Source organism: Parus major, chromosome 4, assembly GCF_001522545.3.
Source record: "Parus major isolate Abel chromosome 4, Parus_major1.1, whole genome shotgun sequence".
In the NCBI taxonomy this organism is placed as follows: Eukaryota; Metazoa; Chordata; class Aves; order Passeriformes; family Paridae; genus Parus; species Parus major.
Window position 1 is genome coordinate 9,709,019 of NC_031771.1, and position 15,044 is coordinate 9,724,062.

A 15,044-nucleotide genomic window follows, 5' to 3' on the forward strand; every position below is an offset into this window, starting at 1 on the left:
ATCATTCTCATTGCTTCAAAGGTTTTCCTGACTGCCAGGATGAGGATGACTGTTTATTTTCATGCTCCACGGTGTGTAATTACTGGGTTCTATCATACATCTTACTCATGGGGTTGTTTTTAAGGAGATGCTACAACAGGGCTGTAGATACACTGATATTTGCAGTCAGTAACTATTTAAATAGCAAAGATAACATCTTCCTCAAGGCTGTCATTTAAAAGACTGAAGTGTGTGCATTACACTTTTTAACTGCTAAATGCATAAAATGACAAAAAGCTCAGGAAAACAATGGTATCAGGCAGTTCTGTCATTTTTAAGCCCGAGCAATGCATGAGTCTTAACACCCTTAAACTACTTGATCCTGGTACACTCTCACTAAGATCTGCTGAAAGGAGCAAATGTCAGGGATAATTCAGCTCCTAAACCAGTTGTGGTGGAAGGCAGGGATCATTTCAAGACCATTTTGGAGCAGATTAATGAAGAAAAGGCTTAATGAGCCATGTACCCCTAAAAGAATGCTGGACAAATCCACCCCTAATGAGGGTGGGAGATGAAAAAGATTGTGAGAAACAAGTCAGGACCATTAACCTTGGGCTATGAAGGAGGTTCTTGAGAGCCTAATTCTTGTCACAAGGTCAGGCTTTTACAAAGCAATTATTAAGGATCTCCATAGTATCAACATACAGGCACACACACGTACTCAAAGCCTTTTGAACTTCAGGGATTCTGGACTTGTTTTACCTCCCCACCAACCATTTATTCATTCATTATATAAAACATGATGAAGATAATTTATACCCCTGGCTATAGCCCAGTTTCTCTATTGGTCTCTCCAGAACTGCCGAGAGTTGCAGTGGGAGTTTTAGTGGTTCTGTGGCTGCAGAGTTTGGGTCATGAATTAGGAGATTCCCGAGGATTAGTCACTCTGCAGAGGCCAGCATTCTTCATTTTTGAAAGCAATGTGCAGCTCTGAAGGAGTCAACACTTTTGGTGTTGATCCTTCAGAAAAAGCAACAAAAACAGAGCCAGTGATGATCTTTCATGGTGGGTGTCAGACCCCATTGTGGACTTCATGACATCTTATCCACATGACATTATCACCAATATGAACAGTCAAATGACCAAACAGCACACACATTATGAGACTGCAACTTGAGCCAACACTTCATTTTGTGCTGTTTAATTAAGTATGCAAATGCAGTTTGTTAACTTTTCCTGGTGGGGGAGGGGATTTGAGGCCAAACCCCTCAGTGCCAAGCCTGGACAATGAGTCAAATCTGAAGAATGTTCTTGAGCAAATCTGTGAAACTATTTGGGACATAATGTGCTCCTGGCCGGGAGCAGCTGAATGCCCTGTTGGGACATGTCTTGCCTCCCAAGAGTTTTCATTAGTCCGAAATTAATTACTGAACAGTCCCACATTTGGGAGCATTCAGGACACCTCCTATCCCCAGACTCCTAGACCTCAAGCACTTTTTCATCAGATGCTTACTGCAGTCAAAATATCAAGAGGCAAAACTATCCCAGTGACTTAGCCAGTAATCCAGGAGCCAAATAAATTCAACATATACCACAAAATTATAGATACCAATAGCCTTACCTGAGCTATGGAAGCCTGAGGGTTTCCTATCAGGTTTTTAAATGTGCGCCTTGACACCCATTTCAGCTGGTGGAGGAAGGAATTGGCATATGTGATTTGCCGGAAAACTCCTTTGGCTTTCTTTTTACTTCCTGAAGAAATGCTCTCTAAATGTGCTTTTGTTTCTAGGTAGTAGGTAGAGTTAGAGTATTTTTCTGCTAATTGCTCAGCCAAGGTTTTATCATATTCAGAGGGTTCTTCAGTGCTCTCTGCTGGAAAGATTAAAAAAACAGAAGAACTAAGATGCACACATAGTTCCAGGGGTTTACTGCACTCAGTCCCATAGCAGATAGTTCAAAAGAGTTGGTATAAATAAGACCAAACCTCTGTGATTGTCTATGCAACCTGTCCCACAGGCAGCAGCCTCTCAGCTCGCTGACCAGGCAAAACCTAGTCTGCCCAGGGAGTTGCAACCTAGCAGCAACATGGCTTTTAATTAAAATGTGATTTTTGCATCCCCTTTGCTCCCAAAGGTTTCTGTAAGTGTCTGATGACATAATCCTGGACTTCCCAGAATTTTAGATCCAGGTAATCCTGCATGTGTCTACTTTGGTCATAAATAAATTTCAGCTGAACCTCCTTTTTTCTCAACTGCTGTACAGTGTGAGCTTTTCCAGTGACAGGTATGATGTGTGTTGCCAGCTAGAATATTTGCCAGACCCTGATCAGAGCATTTTTGTAAAATGATGGCTGCTCCTTTGGTAAAGGTGTAGTGAAACTGTGTTTGGGCACTCAGCATATTCATTACTTCATTTGCCTTTTCACTCCTGTGAAAAGAGAGTGAGCTATTAATAAGTTGCAGCAGAAAAGTATGAGAAAGCATGCTCCAACAAATAGGAGAGAGCTGATTCATTAGTTTGGGGAAAATTTCTGTCTTAGCACAACTTCAGGGAAACATCAGGTGAGCAGTGATACCCTATCTCTACCCCTTTCCACCCTGCTCAGAGGAAAGAAAACAGTAATTTCCTAGCAGAAAAAACTGTTCCATTAGGTAAAATAGTCAAGCCATAACTGCATCAAATTATGTCCTTAACAAGAATAATTGTCCTGGTTTATCATCTCTGCTTCTGCAAGATTTCAGATGCTTTGCCTTGAAGATGAAAGAAGCTCTTTCTGTGTGCTGAGAATTACCAAAACAGTTTGTTAAATTCCCATTCCCACACATGCAGGGTAACTTGACTCAGCTCTGAGTTTCATACCTGTGTTGCTTTCATCAGCCTTGTTCATTGCTACGGCGGTGCAGTCTCCATTGATGATGTCCAGGAAAAAGTCGGCAGGGTTGTTGTAGGGCTCGCACTGGTAGCCTGTCGTGACAGTGACACTGTGGTGACAGCATTATGAGCCCTGGGTGGGGTCATGTGACTGGCTATCACGAGCACAGCCACACATCCTGCCCATGGAGCAGCCTGTACCAAAGGCATGGCAGCCTTTGGAAAGTCCGTGCTTTCCCAAGGGATGAGTGGCACTGCTGAGCAGCACTGTCAGCAAAAGTGAGGTGACAGCTGGCAGCGTGCCCTTCCCAGCCCTAGCCTGGCTTTCTCTAATTAAGATGCACCCAGGGACAGCTCTCCCAAATCCACATGTGGGTCAAGGAGAGAAATACCCAGAGAAAGGCTCAGCCTGCTGCAATGCTGGGCCTCCTTGGACACACCATGTCCAGTTCTGGCCCAGAACTATTGGCATTTCACTCGAGTTAGTGCAAACCAAAGGCTGGCCCTGCTAGAAGTTGTGCTCACCAATGGACTGAAAGTACTCGATGGCATGCTGGGCCGGCCCATGGTACAGCACTCTCCCTGCAGCCAGAAGTGTCAGGTTGTCAAACAGTCGGAATATGGAGTACCGAGGCTGGTGGATAGAGAAGATGATTGTCTTTCCTTGTTTTGACATCCTGAATGTGAAGAATGACAGAGATGTCAGCTTTGCAAGTTGATTAAGTGTTTAGATAAGAGCATTTGAAAGTTCAGTTGTCTTGAAGTCTGATCTACTTGGTATGCCAGAGAAGGGAGAAGAACGATAAAAATAAAGAAGAAGAAAATATTTAGGTACTATTTACAGTGTCTGTGTGAGAAAAGAACCCTCACTTTGGAGAGAGAGAATTATACAGTTTTTTTCCTATCCTATGTGAATCCTTGGCTCACTGGTAAATAATTACATATCTGAATTCCCTGTTTGCTCATTTGAACTGTAATACAAGTCAAATTCATCTGAAACATAGCAGAGTGGAATGCTGAGAATGGGAAGCTGTTTCCAAGGCCATCACCTTTTCAGTAGCAGTAGGACAGCATTAGCAGTGCTGGCATCAAGTCCTGTGGTTGGCTCATCCAAAAACAAGATGGCAGGATCCGTGATGAGCTCCATCCCTATATTGGTCCTTTTCCGCTCTCCTCCAGATACCCCACGAGAGAACTGGGTACCAACCTGATAAAAAACAAGAAACTTGTCTTGTTTGGCCCAAAGATAAATCCTTGAGCAAACGGCATCCTACCCACATGACAGTATTTGGGGAGAGTTGTAAGGAATTCTGACTCTACTGTCAGAAACAGATGTAAATGTTATCTCACACACAGCCTTGTTCTTAATGTTAACATTACTTGAGGTATTGTCTTTTTCTCCAACCACTAGCTTTCTCTTTCATCTTTCCCTTTCTTCTTCCTCTTCCCTGCAATGTAATACCATATGACAGCATCAGCACAGTCACACAGAAATGCCACTAATTATTATATTACTGAAACAGCAATACTATAAATGTAACACAATAAACACAATAAAATGAAATTTACTTTTTTTTTAATCTGCCATAACGAGCCATTTGGCTAATTAATAAACCACTTATTATGGTTAGTATGGTTTAAATACCATGTTTACAGGCTTTACCTTGGAATCTGCCACTTTGCTCAAACCCAGTTCCTTGATGATCTGATTGACTCGCTCATTTTTTTCCTCTTCCTTCACTGACTTTGGCAAGCGGAGTGCTGCTGAGAACTTCAGATTCTCTCTTACAGTCAGGGTTCCCATCACCACATCATCCTTCATTAAAAAAAAAAACAGTAGATACTTGGTGGTTGCTCAGCAGTTTTTATTTATTCCTCTGAGAACTGTATCTACCTATGTTTTATGCTGTCCTTGCATGCAGAGTGACAGTGGCAGCAGTCAGACCATGCAGTAAGGTGCATCTTCAATGCCTTGAAGTGTCATAGCATAGTGTGGATTTCATGCACATAATTATATTTGCCTAAATTCATAAGGCAATGCCATATAGGAACAGCCTCCATCATGCATGATATCAAAATGTATAAACAGCAAAGTATTAAAAACCATCCCTTATGTATCCTTACCTTATTCAGTTTTTTGGAGGTGTTGAGGGGGAGATGGAAGGGCTGAAGGGACCTTAGGAGCAGCTACAGTTCAGGTCATTATCACAATGTGCTTGTCAGTGCAGCCTCAGCCCACCACATGTGAGAGCAGAAAGAAAGGGAATGTGAAGAGAGGTTGGGTCCATGTGGGTTAGGGTGAAGGTGTTCCCAGCTTGTTTTGTCAGAGGAAGGAGGGGAGGTTTTTAGATACCATCTGCTTGTCTCTTGCAAAGGGACTCTGTCAGTCATGGGAAGTTGAGATTTAAAGGTGGTTTGAGAGACCACCTTTCTGTAACATGCTGACTGTAATTTTAAGGAGTTTTCCTAGATTCTTGAATCAAGGCAGGGTATTTGCAACACAGCAGCAACTTCTTACAATAAAATCCACAGTGACAAAAATTACTTACCTGTACTACGTACCCAGAGGTACATTTAAAGTTGGCAGGCTGAGGAGCTCCATTGATCAAAATGTCACCAGAGAGCCCATGGGGATCCTTCCTTGCAGCCAAAATGTCCAGTAGCCTAAAGGAAAAGCTGGTTACTTTGTCAGATGAACATTCAGGAGGCAAAGCTCTCTGAACCACAACCCAGCTCATGGAATGAACCGCTACAGAGAAACAGATCACATTAAATATTTGCAATCCAGAAAACCCCCAGCAACTTGCAAGGACTGAGTTGTCTTGGTTTCCTAAGGAAATGAGATCTGTGCAGGTCCATGTCCATTTTTCCAATAATTTAAGTTTAACCTCAAATTGGTTACACATTACCAGAATGGTGTGTAAGGAGCCACTATCAGCAAAGTGTGGACTGAAACTGGATTTCACTTTTCTCATATAATCTGATTGTCTTTTTGAATTCAAGTATTTCTCAGAAAACAGTGAGGCTCTCACAGACCTAAATAAAAACTCAATCTTTCTCTGAAAGAGAAGTCCATTACTGCTAAAAGTGTACAGTTTCATTTTCCCCGTGGTCTAATTTCTGTGGAGGAAGAAGGGGGCACTTACGAAGATTTACCACTACCAGTGGGTCCCAAAATTGCATTCAGTCCTGGTCTCATGATGCCACTGTAAGACAAAACAGATCAGTTTTACAAAATAGTTAGGGTGCAGTTATTTCTTTGCCTGTTTCAACTGGTAGGCCAGAGTAACTTACCCGTACAACTACTTTCTGTATCTGATTAATTTTGGAATTAATGAAACTGCCTATTCACAAGCAATATTTATGATCAGACTTCACCCTATTTTTTATTTCTATTTCATTAAAAACTAATCATCATATAATGAAGACAGAACAGAAACACAACTAAAATGTAGCAAAGCCTGTACATGTTTTTTACCACATGGATCAAAGACAAGAGACGCACACACTTGCTTTAACCATACTCAGTTCTGAAGGTATTATTCTCTCAACTGAGAGAATAATAGTCTCTTGTATATAGAATAAACTAGGGATTTATATTTCCTTAAAATGCAGTTGATATTTCTCTGTATCTGACATTAAAGCCCTATGAAACTCAAAAGCCAGATGGAAAATGTTACAAATTGTTGGTGGCTGGTTCACGGGATCAGTCCAACCCCCAGCACCACCACCGTCTATCCCGGATAGGGGTCCCGTGAGGAACGGCTGTCCAGGGATCTCGGGCAGTTTCCAACCAGGGGTAACCCTTATGAGCACGCTCTGAGACTTGAAGTGATCAGCTCTTTCAGCTGTGATTTCAGCTCTGTGCTCAGATCAGCCCGACTCCACTCATGGTTTACCCCAGCTGACACGCAGACGAGAGACGGGAGGCCATGTAGCATTCCACAGAGTCCTTTATTGGCAGGCTTCAGCAAAGCGGGCCAGTGACAAACTTCCACTGAACTGGGCAAAAGCTGGGGTTTTTATAGGGAAGGGGAGAATTGGGAAAGGGACCAATGGTTTAAGACCAGGGTAAAAGGACCAATAGTTTACAGGGAGATAACAGAGTCCCGAAGCAGGAAGGGGTCCACAGCTCAGTCACCATGACTATGTTTTATCTTATCTTAGAGGACAGATCTCCAAGGAGGAAGTCTTTTGTAGGACTGGCCTTCCTCCACAACAAATGACCCATGTGAGTCAACTGAGTTACCACAACACTTGGCTTTTGAGGAAAGCAACAAGGCATTTAAGAGCTCATGTTTATCAGGTGTGGAAATTCCCTGGGCAAAGAGTAGGATAGACTGAGCTACACAAAAGGATGAATATTTATGATAGAAATTGGAGTTAGGGAGCTGAAAGTCATGGGTGACTTGGAATGGCATATTGTATGAGCCCTTGCCACTGAATTTAACTACTGAACTGTGAATGGGCAAGTTTTATTCACTGATTATTGAACAAAGGCCATGATGACATGACTGCTTTACTGCAGTAATGCTCACTGTTGGGGAAAAAAACCACCAAACAACTCAACAAAAAAAAAATGCCAAAACTCCAAAAACCTTTACATCTCTTCAAAGTTAACCTAACCTGCACTTATATTAGTGTATTAAACATTTTAAGTTACATCCCCCGAAAAATTAACCTTTCCTAAGGCCACTTGAGGGAAGGAGGCAATCACAGAGGACAGGCTGTTGGTATCTCAGCTAAGCACCCTGGCACAGTGGGAGGTTTGCCAGGGAGTGTAGAGCGAGCAGAGCTGGCTGGTGTGCCCCGTGCTGATAGCAGCCAGGAGTGCTGTACTCCCAGGACCAAGGGAAGTGAACTCTCTGATGCACAGGCCCAGCCCAGGGACTGAGGACCTGGGTTTAAGCACAGCTGACTGCAAACATGAAGCAACCACACATACAAATAATTTCTCTAAACCTTGATCTACATATTGTGCTGAATGGCTCAGTGACATGAGTGAAGTCTACTCTCTGGACAGAAATAAAATTTACACATACTCTAAAGAGATGTTTAAATACATACTTGACATCTCTCAAAACTTCTTTTTTGGTGGTTTTTTGGAAACACAGGAACCCAGTCTTTGTCTTCACATGGTAGCAGATGTTGTGGAAGGTGAGCACGCTTCCTGCCCTGCCAGCCAAATCTGGCAAGGACTGCCTTCTACTGGGAATGCCATTTGTACCGGATTCTGACATCTGAATGCATAGGTGTGGCTGGTCTTCTGCCATCGTTCCTCTGGAAATGAAACACAGGAAAGGGAAGATTTGATTAGGTATGAAGAGGAAAGGTGTGTCCTTAGGGTCCAGTGTTTGGCACAGGGCCCATGGTGGGCGTGGAAGAGGCCCATCTAGGAGTCCCTCTTTTGGATAGGAAGGTTGGGTCCTGTGGGCTCAGACCTGGAGATAACACGAAGCTGATGAGGAGCTGGGTCTACCAGAGGTAGGGAGATAAAAGATTTCCCTCCAGCCTGATGTTCTGCTGGGGTGGGCTGGCCTTGGGGGGGCCACAGCTGCCCATCCAGCCACTCTCTGAGGTGACTGTCTACTCTGACACCTGGACTTCCTTCTCTGGGATCTGTTTTTTCCACATTTTCTCACTCCTCTCTCACAGCTGCTGAACAACATATTTTGCCCTTTCTTACACATGTTTCCGGAGAGGCTCTACCAGCATCACTGACACACTCAGCTTTGCCTCAGCAGCTGGAAGTGGCTGTGTCCACCACAGCACAACCCCAGGATCTTTCCCACAGAATCCTCCACCTCCAGCTACCTCTCAGCAGCAGCACATGGCCACAGGCAGCAGCTATTCTATTAATCTAAATAATTTTGCCAAGGGTATAGCAACGTGGAAACTGATACTGCTGCTGCCAAGTAATTCTCTTCCTTGGCTTTGATTTCCATGTGAAAATTAGAAGGTATTTGTGCAATAATTAAGGTTATATCACCTCCCTCATCACCCAGGCTCTGCCTGTGAGCCATCCACCTGCACAGTGGAGTATTCCTGGCTGTCCCCATGCATGCAGACCTGTCTTCTTTGTGCTTCCTTAAGGGTCATCTGGGTGAGAGGTAGGGTCTGGCCTCTCTATATAACATGTTGACTCATCAGAGTATAATTATTTTAATTGTCACTATGGGAAATGTTAGCAATGCAATAGTTCATGGAAATCAAGAGGGTAGATGATCAGCTGGAAGCTCTGGGGTGACCAGTCCCCTCCCTCAGCATAGTTACACTGCTTACAGCAAGAAAGGAGGCAAATTATGACAGTTTCAGACATGCTGAATGAATCTGAGAGCCATTAGTAAAAAGGAACCTTGGGAAAAAAACAAACAAACAAAAACAAACAAACACACAAAAACCCCTGTTTAATCTAACAGGCTCATATGGTCACATAAAAACCCAAATCTAAGCCCTTATCTTGTCAGTTTGCTAAGGGTGCTTTACAGACAGCTGAGCTCTCCTTTGTGGCTATCAGCACAGTGAAACCTCTGGAAGCATTAAGTTCAGCAACCAGCCTATCTGCACATAAAGGCTGGTTCATCTGTCTCCCAGTGATGGTATCCCAAATCTAGGCCAAGATTTCCTCCTCTGAGAAAGCTGTAGTCTTCTGTGCTGACAAAAACGTAAGGTCTTAATGTTTTAGTAATCAGTAATGGTAACTCAGTGCAAAGAAACAGTGTTTGAAATGTAATTACAATGGGTCTAGCTTTAATTTTAGCTAAAATGTATTTTGAATAAGTTGAACATCAATCAAATGTGCAACATTTAAAATATAGAGGCCTGTTACTGATAAACTGCATACACTCTCACTTATGATTTACCTACCTGGAGAAGGACAGGTAATTTAATAAGGATATTTTTCCTTCAGTTTCTGGGTTAATCTATCTGGACATCAATCAGTGCCCTTTGAAAGGATGCTTTGATAAATTAGAGATGTGTGTTCAGAACTGCAGTGGGAACTTGCCACTTAAAGTCTCACCAAGTGCTGAGTGGATGTTTGCTGAGCTAGGCACCAAATGCTTAGCCATAGGGGCAACACCGTGGGTAGGCATTAGAAAATCCCTTTAGCTGTTAGATAACCAAGCAGCACAGAGTGCAGAAGTCAGGAGAACAGTGTGACTCTGGCCTTGATATATCACTACATATATAAGGTATTTGGATCAGTATATTGTTTGATCTTACTGTTTTCTCAGCTTAATTTCAGTATTACTCATGCAACACTATGAGTAAATGAGAAAAAAATGAGGTAGAGTTTGACCTCAGACATAATCAACAGAATGGCTACATTTTTCTTTGTTTAATTTGATTTTGTTTGGTTTTTGGTCTTTTTTTTTTTCCAAAGACCAGCATAAAAACCTAGCTTAATACTTGCACTGAAATTTCTGAAATGCTCTTCAGGAAAAAAAAATTTCTTTTGGGAATTAAAGAAATTCATTCTTCCAGACTGAACTAGACAGGTAGACAGTAAGCAGAGAATCAGAAACTGTTTTCAGAAGTAAAGGATCACACTGTTTTTACAGTGTTGTTCCTAAGAACAGACAGTATGTCATAGTCAAATTTAATCTATCAATCAAGTTATGATGAGATTGTACACTTCCTTGCAAAAATGTGTGTAGAAGCTATATAATTAAATCAGGTATGGGAAGAATTACATATATCCATAGCAAACAGTCTCTCAATGGCTATTTAATATAGCTGTCAGCAGGAAACTTCCAAGTTCAGGAAGGCTTGATGACCCAAATGGCCAAGCAAAAACAATGTTCTTTGCTATTGTCCCTTGGGAAAACCTTAACTATTAGTAGCTATGATCAGAGGCTGGATTCAGGTCTCACTGCACCTCTGGTTTAAGTTGTCACAGCTCTTCCTGGCTGCAGGGTGCTTGTGCCACTTGCAGGGACAGGGTGGGGTGCAGCAGGTGGAATGCCTCGTACCTGTTTTCTGTTCCTCCCTCCAGAAAAAAAAAGTGTATTGGTGGGGACATGCCATTTATCAATGTTAAAAAAATAGCCGTTTTAAATGTTGCCTTAATAGTAAAAATAACGTTTCATACTTTCAGAGCTACTAGAATTTATTGCAGAAAGAAATTGCAGAATGTTTATTCACTTAAAACTGGAGTGGTTATTTCTGCTGTGTGGAATCTGTGTTGGCTGCTCTCTTCTCAAAGGTGCATGCAAGGTCTTTACCACAGCAGCTCCTTGAGCTGGCAGAATGACAGGGCTCTGGACATGCTAGTGGGAATGGGCCTGGGGAAGTACCAAAACACAGCTTCTCATTCTGAGCAGGGCTGGCACCAACACAGGATCAGGTCAGCCATGGCTTTGCCTGGGTGATCGGTGGAAGCCTCCGAGAGTGGCCATTTGGATCTCAGCTAACAGTATGCTGGGAGAAGATGAAGTGCTAGCAGTAGAAATGATGCACACATGCTAAAATTAGGCATTTAATTTGCTTTGCTTTTTTGGATACCTCTTTTTCACTGTGGTGTAAGAAGTTGTAGTAAGATAATCAGTTTGGTATTTTACATATCAGCCTTCCCATTTCTGATCTAGGAATAAACTTCACCAGAGGAACAGAGGGTCCTGCTCCTTCACAGGTAATGTGTCAGCCGTTTCAATTCCTCCTCAGTAATAGAATTTTTAAAATATTGCAGAGTTTATCTGTTAAAAAAAAATTCATTAAGTTTAATGTGACATACAGCCAGGAAATATTTTAAGTCAGAGCTTGTGCAGGACAAAGAAACAACCAAGATGAATGTTAATCAAATCAATTTCTATGCAAATTTTAAATGAAGTTTCTCAGATTTCATTGTCAATGGCTTACAAATATTTATTTTAGTTTGGAAATGAGCAGGAATTTCTATGACAATATGTACTGCCTGCTGTATTCAGAAATATTTGTTAATCTCAATAAAGTGTTTCATGTTCTCATCATATTAGCCCCAGGTATAGTACACTTTGCATCAGCACAATAAAAATTTATAAAATCTCTTTTTTTAAAAAGTTTTGTTTGTTTTGCCAAATAGTTCTGATATGTTTTTTATTACCACTGATTTCAGCATAATTTCAGTTCAGGTCTAATAGAAAATAATTTTCTTCAGAGATATTTAGTCTCAGAAAATTTTGTCAACAAAGTACTGGATCTAGAGATTTAACCTTTCATTAATGTCAAAATGAAACTACTTTCTTTAAAACAACTGAGAAATCTCTTTGCCCACTGTTTCAATGCACATAAATAAAGGTCTCAGTGCAGTCACTTTCCCAAGTATTTGTCTGAGACTTGTAAAGTACAAACTCTCATTTTTCCTACAAACACAAGGGAACTAAACAAAACCATCAAACAACAACAAAATGTGCTACAAAGTTTAGTTGATTCAAACATACTTGAACCACAACAATACCATACCCAAGTCTTTCAAACAGATTCAGTAAATGTATTTGTGTGCTTTAAGATACATTGGCTATATAAAATGCTAAGGAACATTTATTCCTGTCAGTCTTCCTGCAAATCTTTTGGCAGCAGAAGGATTTGCAGCTCAAATAGAAATACCCAGAATACTAAAGAACAATAGTATAGGAGGGGCAGTAAAATTATGAATAGCTAAATTTCGACATGCATTTTTGAAAATCCCAGCAGTTACTCAACAGATTTTACCTCTATAGCGAATAATCATTGAAGTTACTTAAGGAGGAAGAGTTTTAGAGACAAAAGCAGCTTTCAGCATAATTTACTAAAGGAAGCTGCCCCAAACCCTTTTTAAAAACAGTCTTTTTCTTTTTTTCTGGATACTTGAACAAGCCAAAGAAACAACAATTAAGTGTGCTATTATTTCTCCTCTTTTCAGTGGGTACAAAGTCAAGTCTTGCAGCCTGAAAGCTGAAACGGTACTGTATGCACATTTTGAACTTTGGATATATATAAACTCACAGAAGTTGTAAGTACACCTTTTCTCCCCCCTTCTTTAGCCATTTCCAGGTATGTGGACTGACCAGAGAACGGCTGTGGTGATGCTAAGGGGCCAAGACCATACATAACTCTTTCTCAGGAACGCGTGCAAGAAATTAAAGCTGGGTGAGTAAATAAGGATAATGCGATTCAGGCAATCTGTAAGTTAATTGCCAGCCGATTTAGCGGGGATTTGTAACCTACCTTCCATGAAAAGAGCTCTGTGTGTTAGCTGAGGACCAAGCAAGAAGCACACGGTGCATGCAGGCATTTGCACGCGTGTTAACATGCATGAGGGAACACCGAGAACGGCAGCTCACGCAAAATTTTCTCATTTTTCACCTTTTTTCTGGTTTTAATTTATGCCTTGAAACTTACCCACCCCCCCACCCCGCCTTTTATAAACCATATTTTCATTGATTTCTTGCCTTCCCAATAAAATCCCTCGAAAAGCTGGGAGAAGGCAGACGAGCGTCTTGCTGTGGTTTCCTTGGCTGCTGGAGAAAACCACCTGCTGAATATCATTCCATAGGAATGGCAGTGCAAGCCATCATCACACCGAGCTGAATCTGTCCCGGTAAGAGGGCTGAGCTGCTGCTACCGACTCACCCACCAGCAGCAAGTCCGGCTCAGCGGGGCAGGGCTGCAGAGGAGGTGGCAGAGGGAGCGCTGCAGGATCCGGGACACGGAGCACAGCCCCTTCGGCTCGCTCAGCTTGCGGGGCCGGGCAGCGGCACCTGGATCATCGCATCTGCTGCAGTTGGAGCTGGCAGCTGGGCTCCCTGTGCTCCCTCACCCCGGGGAGTCTCCACCCTCTGCCTCCGTGGGGAGGGCAGGGCCAGGGCGAGCCGCTGCTTTCACCTTTTCTCCTTTTAGCTGAACAAGTCGAAAGCTTCCACAACCCAACCACGCCGGTAGCGGTGACGCTCTGAGTGAAGGAGAGCATCTCTGCCTGCCCGAGGCTTGCAGCATGGATAGGGCAGGCAGAGCTGGCAGGGTGGGATGAATCCCAGCACGGCATGTCAGACAAGGCTCAGCTGGCTGGGATATCTTGTCCCCCAGCGTCCGGCAGACGGGCATGTTTTTCTTCAGTTCCAAAAACCTGCAAAAATGCAAAGGATTTTCTGAGCCCGTCAGAGCAGGGTCTCCACAGGACACTATGTGAGTATGCCATTGATGCTGTGGAAGGAACCAAAAGTGAGGCAGCCTTTGTTGTACAAAGCAGGAGCACTGGTCCCTAGCTGAGGTTACTGAGCAGCACCAACCACAGCTTTCCAGGAGCTGTGCTAACCGTGAGCAGGATCAGTGACAGCCATGCCACTTCTCCTATGGGCTCCCTGATGCAGTGTTGCTTTACAGGACAGATGGGGTTGGTCAAACTCTGGGGCATGCTGAAGGAACTCCTTCAGTTCTTTTGGCACCATCCCACATGAGGGCTCTGCCAGAGCTTTGACAAATGCATGAGCCCATGGAGTCACAATTTTTCTCCTTGGCAGATGATGCAGAAGGGTACGTGTGATGGATGGTTTCCATTTAAAATCATTATTTTTTTATCATCTCTTTTTCCTAGAAAGACTTATCACTAGTTATTAAACATCAAGGTTGCTTTGTGTGCACCAAACACCATGTGGCAAGATTTTTTACAAAGCTGTAACCTGGGATAGGTATATCATTGTTAATGAGCCATGCTCTGAGACCTTGTTCTTTCCTTTATCAATGATTTTATCAATGATTTTCTAATAATTAACTCTCTATTTATATGAGACTTAGAAACATGCCAGCAGCTAGTGAATATCATTGCATAGTCCCAGTGGTATTGGAAAAGGTGCACACATGATCGAATAGGTGCAGAATACTGTTATCTTGTTCAGGGAGCATATCTGCAGCCAGGGCTGGAAACCTCAGAAGATAATTTGTGGTATCAGATCTGGGCCATCCCCAGGCAGCTTGGATGCAGGACTCAAAGGTGTACTAAGTAAATTACTACACTGGGATGAGCTGTCGACTCCCTTGAAGACAGAGGCTCTGCAAAGAGACCTTGACAAGTTGGAGGGCTGGGAAATCACCAACCACATGAAATTTAAACACAGACAAGTGCTGTATTTTTCACCTGGGATGTGACAACCCTGAATGTAGGGACAGACTGTGGAATGAGAGGCTGAAGAGCAGCACTGTGCAAAGGGACCTGGGGGTCCTGGTCTATGGAAAGTTGA

At 42.7% G+C, this 15,044-nt stretch overlaps 1 protein-coding gene across 8 annotated transcripts in view; it reads right to left on the minus strand.

The window, feature by feature from the left end:
- Positions 1-13,650, minus strand: part of ABCG2 (ATP binding cassette subfamily G member 2 (Junior blood group)) — a 28,738-nt gene extending 15,088 nt beyond the window's left edge. Inside the window, exons 1-9 of one of the 8 annotated variants that reach the window (XM_033513575.1) lie at positions 13,441-13,650; positions 7,918-8,130; positions 5,997-6,056; positions 5,400-5,514; positions 4,514-4,666; positions 3,900-4,057; positions 3,376-3,527; positions 2,839-2,943; positions 1,601-1,848 (exon numbers count right to left, since the gene is read on the minus strand). In XM_033513575.1, the coding sequence (XP_033369466.1) occupies positions 1,601-1,848; positions 2,839-2,943; positions 3,376-3,527; positions 3,900-4,057; positions 4,514-4,666; positions 5,400-5,514; positions 5,997-6,056; positions 7,918-8,123 (1,197 nt within the window). In that variant the 5' untranslated portion in view covers positions 8,124-8,130; positions 13,441-13,650. The other 7 variants (XM_015624959.3, XM_015624958.3, XM_033513576.1 and 4 more) reach the window with 7 other exon arrangements.
- Positions 13,651-15,044: the final 1,394 nt, after the last annotated feature.